Source organism: Xiphophorus maculatus, chromosome 7 (assembly GCF_002775205.1).
Source record: "Xiphophorus maculatus strain JP 163 A chromosome 7, X_maculatus-5.0-male, whole genome shotgun sequence".
NCBI classification, from domain to species: domain Eukaryota; kingdom Metazoa; phylum Chordata; class Actinopteri; order Cyprinodontiformes; family Poeciliidae; genus Xiphophorus; species Xiphophorus maculatus.
Window position 1 is genome coordinate 17,825,391 of NC_036449.1, and position 15,965 is coordinate 17,841,355.

Genomic DNA, 15,965 nt, shown 5'->3' on the forward strand with positions numbered 1-15,965 from the left:
GTGTCGTTTTTAAGGAGTTCAAATGGAAGTAAAGAAGTAATATTTTATTTAATCATAAGGAGCGAGGGCGTTAATAATTAATTGGGAGCTTGACTACATTCTGGGCTGCGGATACATGTTTAATCTACCATCCGCAGCTATCAGCCTCAACTTCTCTTCCTTTTTTCACTCATCTTGAACAAACTGGGAGGTAGTTACATCGCTGCAGGCTATTTACACATGCCACAGTCTAACACGATCTTTTCAAAAGTGCACATGAAGCATGTTTATTATATGGGGAAATATCTAAAAGCAACTTTGCTTTGTTTCCATCCTCATACTACTTCTCTGTAGCAGTTGAAAATCATCTTGTACCTAGAATCTTTAAAGAGCATAGGATGAGAGCTTCGAACCCCTTTGACACTATCATTGCCTTCCGTCTCTTGGCAATTCTCCCTGGTGTGCATCACAGCTTCAAGACACAACTCCTAATACTCCTCAGAGGAATTTGCAGTGAGCTCATGAATAAAGATGTCAGGGCTGACAGTGCTGCGACTGGGAATGAGCAGCTTACAGAGTAAATGCATTAAACTGGTATAGAAGACCCAGTTCGTAGACTTCCACTGCTATAGGGAAATTAAAGATTCATGCCATCCTGGAGAGCAATAGACCCATTGATTTAAAAGCGTCTGTAAATCGAAGTTGATGGATAAAAAGTGCGTTTGATGCCTCTGCTCCTCACAGTATTTCAATCTATCTGTTCTAATGCAAATAAGCTATAATCCTTTGCATTTAAACCTTTCATGTTCTTCACTGTATGCGTCAAGTTTTCAAATTAAACAGCACCAGTTTAGACAGTTTGGCAGTCTCATTGGCTCATTGGGCCCCTTGTTTAATGTGTGAGATTTACTGACTTTTAGCATTCAATATGACTTAAGTTGCAACCTTAAACCTTAGTTTTTATTCTTGGTTGTTTTCCTGTGTATTTAATAAAATGGGAAGTCTTAAAAAATAAAGTTTGGATTGATGAATCTGGGTGCCATCAAGAGCACCAAAGCTTTGGTCTTTTTTTCCCTGAACAGACAACAAGTTAAGCTGCTTATATGCATGCTGCTTAGAAATGAATAGTAATGGAACAACAGAAAGTGCAGAAGCTCTGTAAAGACTTCCAACATGGGGGCATTTTCTTTTAATTTGAGTGTTCCTCTTTCTGGGAAAAGCCAAGACAGGTTGTGAGAGATATTCTACATCCAGGCTTTCTCTAGCGTGGATACATATTCAATGAGATAAACGCTTTCCCTTGAGGGCTTTGTAAAGCTATCCTATTCCAGAGGGTGTAATAATACTTTGTACCTGAATGAGTCTTAACAAAAGGAAGCTGACACCGTGGAGCAGAGAGAAGTTAAATGGATAATGGCTACATAACAACAGCAGCTTAGCTAAGCACGCTGAATGATCTGGGACATGTGGCGTGCGTGGGTGCAGGGTTTCATAGGTGACTCCCCACCAAGGGGACTGAAGGGCCACGTGCACCCTGCCAGTGGCAGGGGAGAGAGGGGACACGGGACAGAGAGTGGCTCCAGTACACAAGGTGTGTTGTAGGACACTTGGGTGGCTGCACTCTGAAAGAGTGCATCCATTTTTCATTATGCTCACCCTTCACTGCTGTCTTGCTCTTCAGTATTCATCATATATAAACCCTCCAAGCAGAAGTATCAGATTATTTGTTGAATAAGGAGCTGAGAAATTTGGATGTGTATCGTAATTGAAGTACTTTTTTGACACACTACTAATGTCAGCTTCATTATTTGCAGTATTGGTTCAAGAGATAATTATTAATTGGGATGTGAGGACAGCACAATGAAGTCTGTGAATAAGTGATGAGAAGCTGCTATGACTTTAATTTCATGCTTCAGCATTTGGCAGAATTTAAGATGTTTGTTATCCTCCCATGTATCGAAAAATATATTTTGTGTGAGGCAAAACTTGAAGAAATGAAGCACACCCCTTGAAATAGCAAGTAAACTCATGGATGGAATTTATGCATGTCAAAGATGATGTACCTTTGTTTTGTATTCTCTGTCTGTATTGTGATAAAGTATGTAAATAATTATTTTTATTTTTTTCTGAATATGATAGAATGTCACTGGTTTGCTTTATCTTTTTTCTATATTTATTAATATCCTGATGACATTGGGCTGAGAGTCCAATGCTTTCATGTCGTATATAAAAACACCCATCTTAAATAAGTAAACATAATTTTAAATTTAAACATGTCAGAGGTACAAATAATTTCAGGTTTAATTGTAGAAATAATGTATAGCAGTTTTTGATTTGGAAAAAAAATGTCTTGTTCAACTTTATTTGTGGAATTACAAGTAACTTAGATTGAAACTTAGGAACAAGAGTCTGAATCATTCTACACCAATTTCCAATAAGTTAAAATACAGCTTTTATATTGTAGTCTTCGACATATATATATAAGGACTTTAAAACACTCAAAAAATTGCTTTCTTAAAAATATTTTTAAGTCTTTTTCTCACTAACATAGTTTCAGGCATTGTCTCGTTTTGTGAGATGAAGTTCATGCAATTGTGCATGGTAACCCTACAATAAACTCTCAGAATATTGTTCCGGCTTTTCTGTGACATTTCCATTTTTCTAATCAGTTACTGCACAGATGTTTTGGCATGTTCATTCTGCAAAATTTGTACAGAATTAAATCAAGTTACAGATGAGGAAATGGAGTATCAGGAACTGGGAAAAGTAAATATAAGTGAATCACGGCTGTAGCTGGTGCTTCAAGTTATCCCTGATGGCTCTGAAGATGGTGATTGAGGATGAAATTAGGCCAGACTGTGTGGCTAACAGCGGTCTCACTGAGGAGAGATATTGCCACAAGCCCCAAGGACTTTAAACAAAGGGTGAGTTTGCATGGCCTCTCCCTACATGCCCTACTCTTGACTGACTATGCCCCTAATGTTGTGTATTGGCCAAAGCAGAATAGCCTTTAAACAGAAACATGTCAGATTTCATTAGATACAGCTTGCAGCTGAGCAGTAGTTGTAGGGCTACTGCAACAGTGCTTGGAGAGGACGATGCATAAATACTAAAAGCCAGTGTTCAGCAATAACAAAGCAATTAAGCAAAAAAGAAAAACGGTGATTCACATTTTAAAATGAGATTTGATAATATTTAGTAAACTCATTTTACTTGAAAATAAGCAGAAGTCTTTCTGTCTTGAAGTTGTCCTCCTTTTTCGACACAAGTGCTTGTGACCTTTGAATTCTCTTCATAAAAATGTTCAGATGATCGTTTAATTAAACAGCAATGTTTTAATAATTGATGATGGAAATGTAATCTGGAGTAATGAAATTTCCATCATGAAAAGGGGACTAGGCTTAATATGCCATCCCTTCATCCAAGCAGGTGTAAATGACATTTCTTGGCTCACAAGAAAACATTGTATAAATGTCAAGGACTGAATAGCCATTCATCCGTTCATCGACGCAAAATGCGTCGTCAAGGATGTTAACCACATTTTGCAGCTGTGACCACGTCCACAGGTATTGTTTCCTGTGAAGAGTCTTGGCAAAGATCAGAATTATTGAGCAACCTGAGACCTAAATAATTAGTTATCTTCAGTAGTAAACAAACCCAGCTCTATAGCTCTAATGAATAAATTCCATAGCGCAGAAGTTAATCAAGGGAAATCAAAAGGTTACAGAGAGGAATCTAAATGAAAGGTTACAGAGAGGATGTAGACTCCGGAAGCCTCCACATCTTTACTATTTTTGCAACACTTTTCCACATTTAGCAAATAGAGTGTAGAGGAGCGTGACTCATTTTGCAGTTTAAAATACTTTCTGCAGAGTAAAAAAATCAACACATGCTAATAAAAACAAGTGGAGTTGTGAGCTCAGGCTCTCAGATAAATGCTTGGAAATAGCATAATTTACAATAGTATATTGCAGTATAACACATTGCCAAACTATGACTGTTTTTTACTAGATTGAGTCATCCAGTTTTTTTTTTCTATAAAAGCTTGTAAATTTTTCCCAAAGTACCGGACTTTCATGCAGCTCCGACAATAACTACTTTACAATAACAAGTTGCTTTGTTAACCTAACTACCCTCATTTGGAAACTGCATGACGTCTAGATGATTGAACAAATATATGAAATATTAATATAAGAAAGCTGTTTGTAGGCCAGCCAGACAGCAAAATAACACTGTCCTAAATGCATGGATGGCTTAAATAATGTTGGTGTTTCTTTCTTAGAGGGACAATGGATGCACAGATTGCTCAGCAGGTTACTGGAATTGACCGATTTTCAGCTTGACCAGCTTAACCAGTGACCAGCTGATCATGCTGCTCAAAAGTGTTGTTTTTTATTTATTTATTCTTAAACCCCATAAACTCTCCATAGCACATTACTAACCAACAGCAGCATAGTAAGTCCAATATAGATATTATATTATATTATATTATATTATATTATATTATATTATATTATATTATATTATATTATATTATATTATATTATATTATATTATATTTTTGTTTAAAGATTTAAATATTTTAATGTTATCAGACTATTAGAATCTCCTGCGAATCAACACCTCTTGCCCAAAATCTTACTTTTTTGAGAATCATCTGAAACCACTTGAAAAAACTGAAATTGACAAGTAGAAATTTATACTTGCTAATTCAATTATCAAAAGGGAATTGGAATGTGTGACACAATATAACACCACAGAAGAGATCTCAAAGTTTTAGGTAACCTTGCAAAGTACCTTGAGGATTTTTCTAATGTGAGAATAAAATAGAAATATATTTTAAAATTCCACAATGGGGGAATTCAAGTGTATCAGCAGCAAGAGGCAAATGGAAGCATACATAATATTATTCAAACTAAAGTGAAAGTATAAAAATTGGACAAAAGAATAAATAACTGTACATTGAGGGCAACTCTACAACTTAGGAAATAATGTCCTGTACAGTTATTGAAAATAGCATAGTCAGATTGAAAGAAATGTGTAACTGGGTAGGGAAATAAAAAAAAAATGTGCAAGATATGTACATGTATATGTGTACATAGAAAACAGCATCAGACTATTTACAAAAAATTTTACAAAGACTGAGCAAATGTCAACTTGGATGCACACATAACGACAGTCTGAGGTTATTGGGAGCAGTGGTGGTTCTAAGTATAGCAGCTGCTTGGCAGAAGGATATGAGATAATGCTTCTTTGTGCACGTAGGATGCAGCACTCTGTCACTAAAGGAGTTTCTGGTTCAGCAACAACTAAATATCATTTTTAACAGGAATTTTTGTGTTTATGAGGAGAGGTAGACTCTACCACAGTTATCCGTTGTCACCAATTCTACTTATAAACTTTATTCTAGGCAGTCAAGGTTTTGAGGTGATCCATTTTGGTGGCCTAAGGATTGGTCTCTGCTTTTTGCAGAAGATGTGGTCCTGTTAACTTCATCAGACTCTGATCTCCAGCTTTTGCATGAGGAGTTCACACCCGAGTCTGAAGAGGTCAGAATGAAGAAATCTGAGACCATGGTCTTGAGGTAGAAAAGGATAGAATGCCTCCTCTGGGTGGAGGCAAGGTCCTACCCCAAGTAGAGGAGGTTATTTATCTCAGGATCTTGTTCAAAAGTGAGGGAAAGATTGATTCTCCAGCAATGTGAATACTGTATCTGGACTCGTAGTGAATACAATTTACTAGCCAATGCTCCTACACTTATCTTTGGTCATGAGGTTCGAAAGAATGAGATTGTGGATACAAGTGGATACATCTCGGCTCTCCCGTAGAGACAGGGTGAGAAGCTTGGTCATCCGAGAGGGAGTTTGAGTAGAGAAACTGCTTGTTATGTGCAATATAAAAAATAAATGTACAAATATAAAATCTTGGATGGTCTTATAAAGTATGGATTGAACATTATGCAGCTTCAGTTTGACAAGAAGTAACTCATTAAAGATATATATTGAATTTTGTCATCTGATGCTTGTTATCACTCAGTACAGGAATAGCTTTAAAGCAAGAGATGTCATGCTTTTTCTCAGCTTTATTTTGGCTGTCAATGTTTATTCAGTTCTTGTTTTTCAGGCCTATAACACATCCAAAAGAGTAAGAAAAGTGAAATTTTACCACTTTGCAAATATATATATATATATATATATATATATATATATATATATATATATATATATATATATATATATATATATATATATTTCCTTTCACAATGCTTGAAAAAAATCTGACACTCGAAATGCCAGGTGATGAAGCATTTCAGACAGTAGTTTATCAAGTTGTTATGTTTACATCTCAGTAATGTAAGATTGTTAATGAATTTTGTTAATACTTTATTCTCTTCACATTTTCTACTTTCATCATACACAGGTATTGGGGCTGTGTATTTTCTTGTGGAGGTGATTGGAAGAATGAATGGAGATTCCTACAGAAAGAACCCTGTGATAGGCCAAAAACAGGTTGAGGTTCATCCACCAGTACCCTAAACATAGTTAGGCTTTGTGGCTAACCTTCTTGGATCAACAAAAAAAAAAATCCCTAAATCCAGAAAGATTTAGGGATAGAGCCTTTAAATGGGATTGGTACATATAGATACTGTATGGCTTATAGTCTTTAAAATAGCAGACTTTAAGTTAACTAAGTCAACTTTAAGTTAAATATGAATTTTTTGTTACATATTTGGTTAATTTATTTGTATGACATCAAATTAGAAATTACATGTACACAAACTTTTTTTAAAACCAGAAACACCATGGTATTTTCTTCTTTTTACTTTTTTGACGAAAAACTTGAAAATTCCTACCAAAACACAACAGTATGCAAACTTCATTTTGTAATGGTTGCTGTGACTATAATATTTCAAATGCGCTACAAAAAAGACAAATTATCAGCTATATTTAAGGTAAAACATTTCATTGTATAATAGTGGTAATTATTAATGCCAATAAAAAATGTCAAGTGACAAAACATTTATTTGTTTTGTCATCGTTGCCAGTATAGCTCCAACCTCTTTATTTCCAAGTGTGCCCATGAAAAATAAATTTTAAAGGCTAGACAGCTATGCCTCCAAGCCTTTATGTGACTCCACAGAACCAAAAGGAATGCACTGCTCATTGGAAATGTAGGTTTTAGGCCTAAACATCTTTAAAAAAAAATGTTTAGAGGCTTAATGGTATTCGGCAAAAGTTATAATTATGTAATTGTTGTTAGTAGGTCATTAAATCGACCATTTATTTCTTACCTATTTATGTACTAAATTATACGAATTTATTGCAGAAAATCAAAAATCATACTTGCTGTTCTTGCAAAGACATTATTAGAAGCTTTTCTTTAGATCCATTTTAGTAGAGGTGACATTCAGCAGGAGACCATATGAGAAAAAGGACCCCTGCTGCTTAGCCTTTAAGCATGACTATTGTCTCCCCATCTGTTAAGGTAAGGCTCAGCCCAAAACCCATCCTGTGAATTCGTCATTTTGGATTTCAGCTCCAACAGTATCTCAATGTTCGATGATGCATAATTGTTTTAAGCCAGTTATAAAACACATGATGATTTTACTTTAGAAAATATTCTGTAATGATGAAGAAAGCACTTGCAAAGTGTTATTAGTAGTATATATATTTTTTATTTGAATGCTCAGTGTGAATACTTAGGGGGCAAAAATTGCCCTCCAAAGCTACATTTCTATTTTCTTTCATTACAATTCTTATAAAACTTCAATACAGTTATTTTTTTTCTCCTCACAAATAAAAAAAACTGACAATGTCTGTTTTTTTCTGCAAAAATATAAAACTTTTATATTTTTTCTCTATTAATAACCCTAATTTTTCACCAATTCTCTAACTCTAGACCGGAGCTGTAACCATTATAAAACATTTGCAGTGTTTACAGCTCATATATTTAACAAGGAAAACATTTTTAAGCCTTGTCATTATGTCCTGTCACTTGTTACATGTTAATATTTACAATGCTTTGCCCTTTAAACTTTTTGTGCATTTTATCACCCCGCAACCAACAACTCCAATGTATTTTATTAGTATTTTAAGTGACAGACCAAAAGAAAATCACAAAGTAAAATTTGAAAATGTGTGATGTGCATTTATATTTAGCTCCTAAATAAAGTCCAGTGCCTACATAAGTAGATTAATCAATATTAGCACCATATTATAGGTATGCTTAATTCAACATGGGGAGGTGAGCTAGTCAGAGTTGAGGTAGATGCTGGGTGGAGGCTCATCTTCCCACAGGACAACCTCAAACATAAATCCATTGTCACAGTGGAATGGTTTTAGAATGACTTAGACTTTAGTCTGATTTATATCTTTTAGCAAGATCCAGAAATGGATCTTGTTCAAAAAGATCCAGAAATGGAGCCATCTGCTTTTGCTCTCCAAAAGCAAAAGCAGCAAAATGCAAAAGCATCTGCTTTTGCTTTCCAAAAGCAGATGGCTAAACAAAGTAATTAACAAAGCAGACTGAATATACATACTTGGTATACTTTTTTTTTGTAAAAATAAAAAAATAAAAACCATGTGTCATTTTCCTTCACATGGACAATTATACACTAATTTGTGTTTTTATATCACAAGGGACCCCTTCCCAAAAATACGCAGAAGTTTGTGGCCATGAATGACAAAACGTGATAAAGTTTTGGGGAAACACTGCAAAACACTGCATGTGATACTGAGTGGAAACAGGATCTGAGTAAAGCCTGTATGAATATGTCTGTTATATTCTGTGCATCCTATTATTCTTTCGGTTTTTATGTTTTTATATTATGTGTATGTAAATGATTTGACTTTTCTGTCACTTTGCTGCTGGTATACAGAATGTCCCCACTGAGAGACAATAAAGGTTATTTCTATTCTATTCTATTCTATTCTATTCTATTCTATTCTATTCTATTCTATTCTATTCTATTCTATTCTAGTCAGATTCTAGTCTATTTCTATAAATGTATCAATCTAAACTTTGTTTTTTAGCTGCCATTTAAGCCTGTTCTGTGTGAGGAGTAGTTAGAATACTGTCCAGATCTTTAGAATAAACGTGCCTGACAGTGAAGAGGCTCATATAAAAATAGATCTCCTGGAAGTCAAAGAGTCAACACACTGAGTTCTTCGATTGCAACGTTAAGGGTCTTGTTCTCAGCAAATAACTGTGTTGTATAGATTTCTAGTATTTTCTCCACTAGCTAGAATTAAATAAATGTTTGAAAGACCAAGATATAATCAAAACATTTTTTATCCTGTAGTTTTATTTGATTTATTAGAGCAGGAATATTACCTGTATTTTTTCCCAGAGAAAAGCATTTTTTTTATACTAGAGGATTTTCTAGTAAGGGATAAACAGCTGCCCTGCCCTGATAGCCATGTTCCTCTTCATCATGAAATACAGTGAGGCGACCATAACACGAGGCTAGATGTAGTCCACACCTGCTGGTCCTGTTATCCTCACACTACATATGCGGCTGTATGTTGCACTATTTATTCCCTGGGTTCACCTCACACTATACACTTGAAACATTAAAAATAATCGGTTCTTCAATAACAATTCATTCAAGTTTTTTGTTTTTTTGTTTCCTACTCCATTAAAATCATATTAGGGTTTTTCAAAATTGACAATGCAGCACTACTTTCATTCGTTTAGATGCAGAAACCCTTCCAACGCATTTCTGGCATGTTGAGGCAGAGCAAGCTCGTTATATTTAGTCAGACACCAAGTCGGCTGCTAATGAATGCTGCTGGCAGGGTGTCTGTGAGCCCCGAGGAGATTACAGGGAACACTGATAATGTGTGTCCTCTCTATAAATGAGGAAGACAGCAACCTAGACAGACAGATCTGCAGACTTTTCCATTTGGACTGTGTCTTTTCTGCCCATACCAACAGGATACATACTGCTGTTTCCATATAGCTTCTAAAAACACTAATCTTATTTTCATTTGAATTCATGGTGGGAATGTCCATTATGTGGTCAAGGACTTAATGGTTTATGAGTTAAAACACTGTCAGAATTGCTTTATCCTGCTGGTCACTGATCCGTTATGTCAGCTTAGCCGTGCTGCACAGTGGCTATTGTGATGCTGTTTAGAGCTCAGCGGGTAGAAAGTTTTACTATTGTGGCCAAGAGGCTCAACTGCAAATATCCAACACAAATTGATTCTTCGGTTTCTGTCCTTAAATTGATTTTAATAGGGCCAATCCATTTAAAACATCCCTCTAAATCTTACTCCCTCTCTATTCTGGCCTGATAAGTTTTAATTCACCTACATCAGTTCCATCTATCTATCTACCTATCCATCCATCTGTACATTTAGCTCTCTATCTACCTATCTTGCTAAAAAATATATATTGTAAAGTAGTGTTAAGCGCAGCAAGTTTTTAATATGTACTTTCGGTGGATTTTGAAAACAAAACATTAAACTCAGTCACTCCTGTTGTAAACGACAAACCTTTTCACAATCCTTACATATGATTTCTCATCCAAATATCGAGGACATTGTTTTAGGTAATGGTTATTAGACAGTACATGTTGAAAAGTTAACAGTTCTTAGGCTGACCTTTAAACTTAGTGATTTCAGTTGTTTGACACAGATATTTTTGTTCTCTTTCAGGGTCTGACTTTCAGTGTACTACTCACATAATCCCAGTGAAGAATGAAGAAGGAGTGGTGATGATGTTTATCTTAAATTTTGAATATGTTGTGGATGAAGGAAGTGACCACTCCACCGAGAACATAAGCCCTGCATCCCCTACAAAGTCAGATCAAAGTAAGTATCAGATATACCAGGAGTTTATTACTAAACTTCTTTAAATAGTATCACATCTTTCCATGCTTTGATTGCCTTGTACTAGGCCTGAGTGTGCTTAACATTATTATCACTTAGTTCCAATTAGTTGCTCCATAACAAGATTTTCAGCCAGGGTAAAAAAAATCTGAATTACAATTTTCTTTTTGTTTTTTTGTTTGTTTTGTTTTGTTTGTTTGGGTTTTTTTTGTTTTTCAGAAATAAATCTTAGAATATTCCATGAGATTATATCTTTTCCAAAAGAAATACACCCCCACTTCAAGTAAGGTTATCTTGTGGTAAACAAAATATACATGTGGTCTGCAGCTGCATCTTCAGAGCCACAAGGGATTCTTTGGACCTTTCATTATGGCACTTAATGATTTTTTTCTTAAATTGACAAGGAACGAACTGTTTGTTTATATATGCTGTATATATATAGACATAATAACAAATGCAGTTCTTCAGGTCTTTTTTCATGGGAGAGTTGTATTGAAATTCCAAAAACGAATAACACTAAGAGTACCTGTAATATTTTAGATTACCTTTTCTCTTCATTAGGTCAGAAACTACTAAAAGTGTTACATCATCATTTCATCATTTGAAAAAATATGTCAATATATTATAGAAGAAAAGGGAGTCATTGTAGCCAATGTTTGCTTGCAAACGTTTTCTGTTTTTAATTTGTCAAAAGGTCATGAACACTTTCTTTTTGGGCTGGTCTTGAACTAAAAAGGGTCTTTGGATTCTAAAGTTTGGAGACCCCTGTTATAATCTTACAATATTGCAGTCATCTGCAGGCTTTACAATATATATATAATGATACATTTTCAAAAATGCAAAGAACCTGTTTAAACTGCACCTGTCATTACATTTTAAATTCCAGACAGCCATGTTAGATTTTTTGATCAAGGTTGGTAAGAAACCTGCAAGTCTCCCACTTTAAATTCCAATTTAGAAGAGTCAAAGGGTCTTTCTGTTAAGTTTTCAAACTAAAATTTGGAAAACATAACTAATTGCATCCTTGAACCAACAGGGCTAACTGATAAGAATGATGTGTTCTTCTTTTGTTGTTCTAATGGCATAATACAACAAACTGACTAGGTGCTGAATTGCTGTTTTAAAAAGTCTGCCAGTATAGTGTGTACTTACTGTGTTTGAAATTGTTATGAAAAGTTTGAGAACCATTGGCTTATTTTATTATTCAGCTAACACAGTGTAGCTTACAAAGTTGCAGTAACAAGCCCCATGTGAACACAGGGATAGAATGCTCTGCTCTGCTTGTGTCTTTGTATTTTCTCTTTGGGTGTGTATCAGATGGTGCAAAAACAATGAAACATGCAGTTCAGCAATATTCTTCTCTCTATCTCTAGGGCTCTTTTATTTAGCTTGTGTTGTACCATGTTCATATGTGAATTTTATGCCTCTGCATGCATCCATGCCCCTGTGTTTTATGCTAGCATTGTTAATCAGAGTTGATGGCTTGTGATGAGGTTTCAAGAAGAGAACCTGTGGGTACATGAGACAGATGAACATACGATGTGACTTTAGATTAGTAGAGTCACAGAGAAAGAGTCTTCACCACACACACACACACGCCCACCCCCACACACATGCACGCCCACGCACACACACACTTACTGTATGACCTTAACACTGTCTTTGACTTTGAATTTCTCTTAAACAACAGGAAGGAATTAAAGTTGATTTCAGGCTGCGCTCGAGACTTTCCCATTGAAATTGTATGTGAACTATTTTTTGCAGATTTTGAGTTTCTTTCTGTAGATTATTATAAAATCAAACATGAATACAATTGTTCTAATATATTATTTTAGTTGCAAAAAACCTTAAAATACTATTTACATTTTTTATACTTCAAGTTTATATTTACTTGTTAATGGTTTCATATGTTCAAAAGAGATATGTATTGCAGTACCATTTATATTTACACACTAATACAAAATATTTAATGCATCATTTGCTTTCTGAAAATATTTTTTCCTGACACTATTGTATAAGTTGAAAGACTTTTGAAAGTTTGAAATCAGAGAATCAGCCTATGCAAGCTTCAGTATCTAAAATTACTCATGGTAAACTAATTTGCTTCTTCTAGCTATCACCAACCACTTTATGACAAACACTGTAAATGGAGTTGGAAAACTGGAGGTCTTCACACCTCGTCTTTTAATGTGCAGTCCCATTACAGCTGGGCAATATTGGAACCGCTCTTTTATGAGATGGAGATTAAACTGTAATTGCTGTTAGATGCGTTTCTAACATTGTCTTGGGCTCATATTTCTGAAGGAGCAAAACAACCACAAAATTGTTGTTCCTGCCTAATTGCTCCTGTTAATGTTTCATTGCAAATATTACCTATAGGACTTATACACAAACAAGCATTCTGCATTTAACATTTTTTCTTGTTTCCCGTGTAACATATTTTTAAAAAAGCAATTTGGTGTTTGATTTAGTAATCCCCTGAAGCTCAAAACATAGTTATTGATAATCAGTTTTCAGAAAGTGAAGATGTAGGTTTTATACTCCCCAGTCATTTTATTAGACGCACCTTGCTAGATGGGATACATTCAACGTGCTCCTTTTAGTTTTCTGGCGTAGTGTAATATCCTGCTGGAATCAGCTGTGATGAAGAAGGGTCATAAAGAGATTAACACATCAGTAACCATGTAAGGTATGTGATATCCAAAAAATCCTAAGTCTGGACACTAAGTGGCTCAGTAGCAGAGCAGTTGCACCACAAACACAGGCTGCAGACCACAATTCTGCTGTACCGTCTTCAATTCCTTCCCCCTGGCCAACTACTGCATGTCCTCCCTTTTTTTCCTCTACTCTACTTACTGTAAAACTACTAATAAATAAAGGCTACTGTTAGCATTAGTGGCCTTGAAAAGGATATAATGCCAAGTTTGTATTTAAAGGTTGAACTTATGCTAGGAAAATATCTTCACACCATGACACCACCACTACCGAGCTATGAAGTGTAGATACAAGGCAGGATGAATCCATGCCTGTCCCAGGGTTCAATGTGTTGGGCAGAAATTGTTTTCTAAATTACTTGTAAAGACTGGTTATTTTATCTATGTTTGCCTTTCTATTATTTTAAGCTAGTTTGCCCATTGCCCTTTGACCTCATACATTGAAAAGACATTTTCCTTCACACAGCTGCCACTAGACTTTCTCTCCATTTTCTCTAAATGAAGAAGATTGTTGTTTGTAAAAAAAATCCTAATGAATCAGAAGTTTTAGAAATACTCCAACCAGCCTTCTCTTTCTTCTCCATTCAGTTTTAACATTCAGTTTTGCTGATTTAGTATTTGGGTTAGCAAGCGATCGAAGAGGTATTTCTAATGAAGTGGCTGATGAGTGAATATGGCTCTAATTATAATTATCTCAGACTCTAACAATTCTTATAGGAGGCTGTACATGCCGCATTTATTTGCTAGTAGGCCTAACACTTCCGTGAACTGGGCTATGCTAAAATACTGTGGTTCAATGGGAGCAGAGGCCATCTTTCAATTAAGAAATTATGTATTTGATTTGAACTCCCTTCTGCCACATGTCCCCCTGGGCAAGGCACTTAATCTCAAGTTCCCTACTGATTTGCAAAATGGTGTATGAATGTCTGCATGTTTGTGAGTTTGGCTGGTTGAATGTGGCTCTAGTGTAAAAGCACTTTAAAGATTCAGTGTGACTAGAAAAGGGCAATGCACGTCCAGTCCAGTTTTATCAAAAATGTAATAATGAAGTAAACTGTCCAATATGTGATTGAATACATATTATAAATTGCTGAAAATCTAACAACAAAAATGGTTTGTCATAGGGGACATCAACTATTAGTAGGTAAACAATTTTATGCCATTTATATATTTATTAACTTACAACTTAAAGCTCTTTGAACATTGAGGAAATTGGTCTGAGCTTCCCTCACTCTGGTGACATATACATTCATTTTGTTTTAGGGTTGACAGCAGCTTTAAATCAATGTTTTTCTTGTGTTGAATGCATTTCAAGTTAATGTCATACACACTTCAATGTTTGGTGGATGTACTATTGAACTTTAAATGTCAGTTCAGTGCAGAAAAATAATCAGTATATCAATTTTTTTTTCTCATTTAATAGGAAGGAGCAGATTCTTTCGCTTCCGTCAGGTCGCCTTGAGCCTGATGAACACCAACAAGCAATCTCTTCCACAAGAGGACCCAGACGCCGTGATGGTGGATTCTCCCAAAGAAGATGAGGACTCGGTGGCCATGGAGAGCTTTCCTTCACCCACAAAGAGCATTTGCAGTCCTACTGAGGCCAATGACACGCGTGCCCTCATAAGTTCTAGCCACCACTCTTCCCAGGCTAGTATCGGCCCTGAACCACTTGATCACTCATCCCTGAAAGTCCCCTGGGACAAGCTGTACCAGACAGAGCCTCACCAGTCCTCCACCTCCCTGTCAAACACCTTCCCCAGAGGCAGCACCGGCAGCATGAGGAGAGCCTCATCCATCCATGAAATTGAGGGCTATAGCTCCAATTCAAAAAGTGTATTTAGGGACCGACATACAAGTGAAGGTACGATTTCTAATTAGAGACATTAGTAACTCAGGCTGTGAGGTATCCGAAATGGAAAGATTGTATAGCCTGTTTAGAAATTCACACTAAATCAAATAAATGAACTGGCTTGGAGAGTTTTTGCAAAGAAGTTACCGACTCATTACATTTGGGAGGTCAATTCTTAATAATCCTTAAAAAATACGTAATAGTGTCTGAAAGCAATGCAACTGGGATGCAATGGAGAATTGGGAGAGAAATCTAGATGCAAAGATAAGTCTTACTATACAGAAGTCTTTGAGAATTATTTTTAATAATAATTGTATGGTTTAAGAAAATTAGATATAAACTAGGACAAGGATATTTGGTCATAGTTTATGTAAATACATGCATTACATTCCATCTAGTGATCTTGTTTTCAAGTACCAAGATTTAAGTCGTGGTCCATGGATCTGTTTTAGATGTTAAAATGGCTATATCACATCATTTATTTATATAATATGAAAAATAATAAGCCAAAAGTTGATTGAACATTGTTCAACCTATTGAGTAAACTGATATCTATTACTCCAGACAGTGAGTCCCTTGATAAAA

General features: G+C 35.5%; 1 protein-coding gene across 3 annotated transcripts in view; it reads left to right on the plus strand.

Moving 5' to 3' along the window:
* LOC102237880 (potassium voltage-gated channel subfamily H member 7) overlaps positions 1–15,965 on the plus strand; it is a 43,978-nt gene that overhangs the window by 6,008 nt on the left and 22,005 nt on the right. For all 3 annotated transcript variants that reach the window (XM_023336880.1, XM_023336882.1, XM_023336881.1), the window contains exons 3-4: positions 10,641–10,796; positions 14,952–15,392. In XM_023336880.1, coding sequence (XP_023192648.1) covers positions 10,641–10,796; positions 14,952–15,392 — 597 coding nt within the window. The remainder of the gene's footprint in view (positions 1–10,640; positions 10,797–14,951; positions 15,393–15,965) is intronic.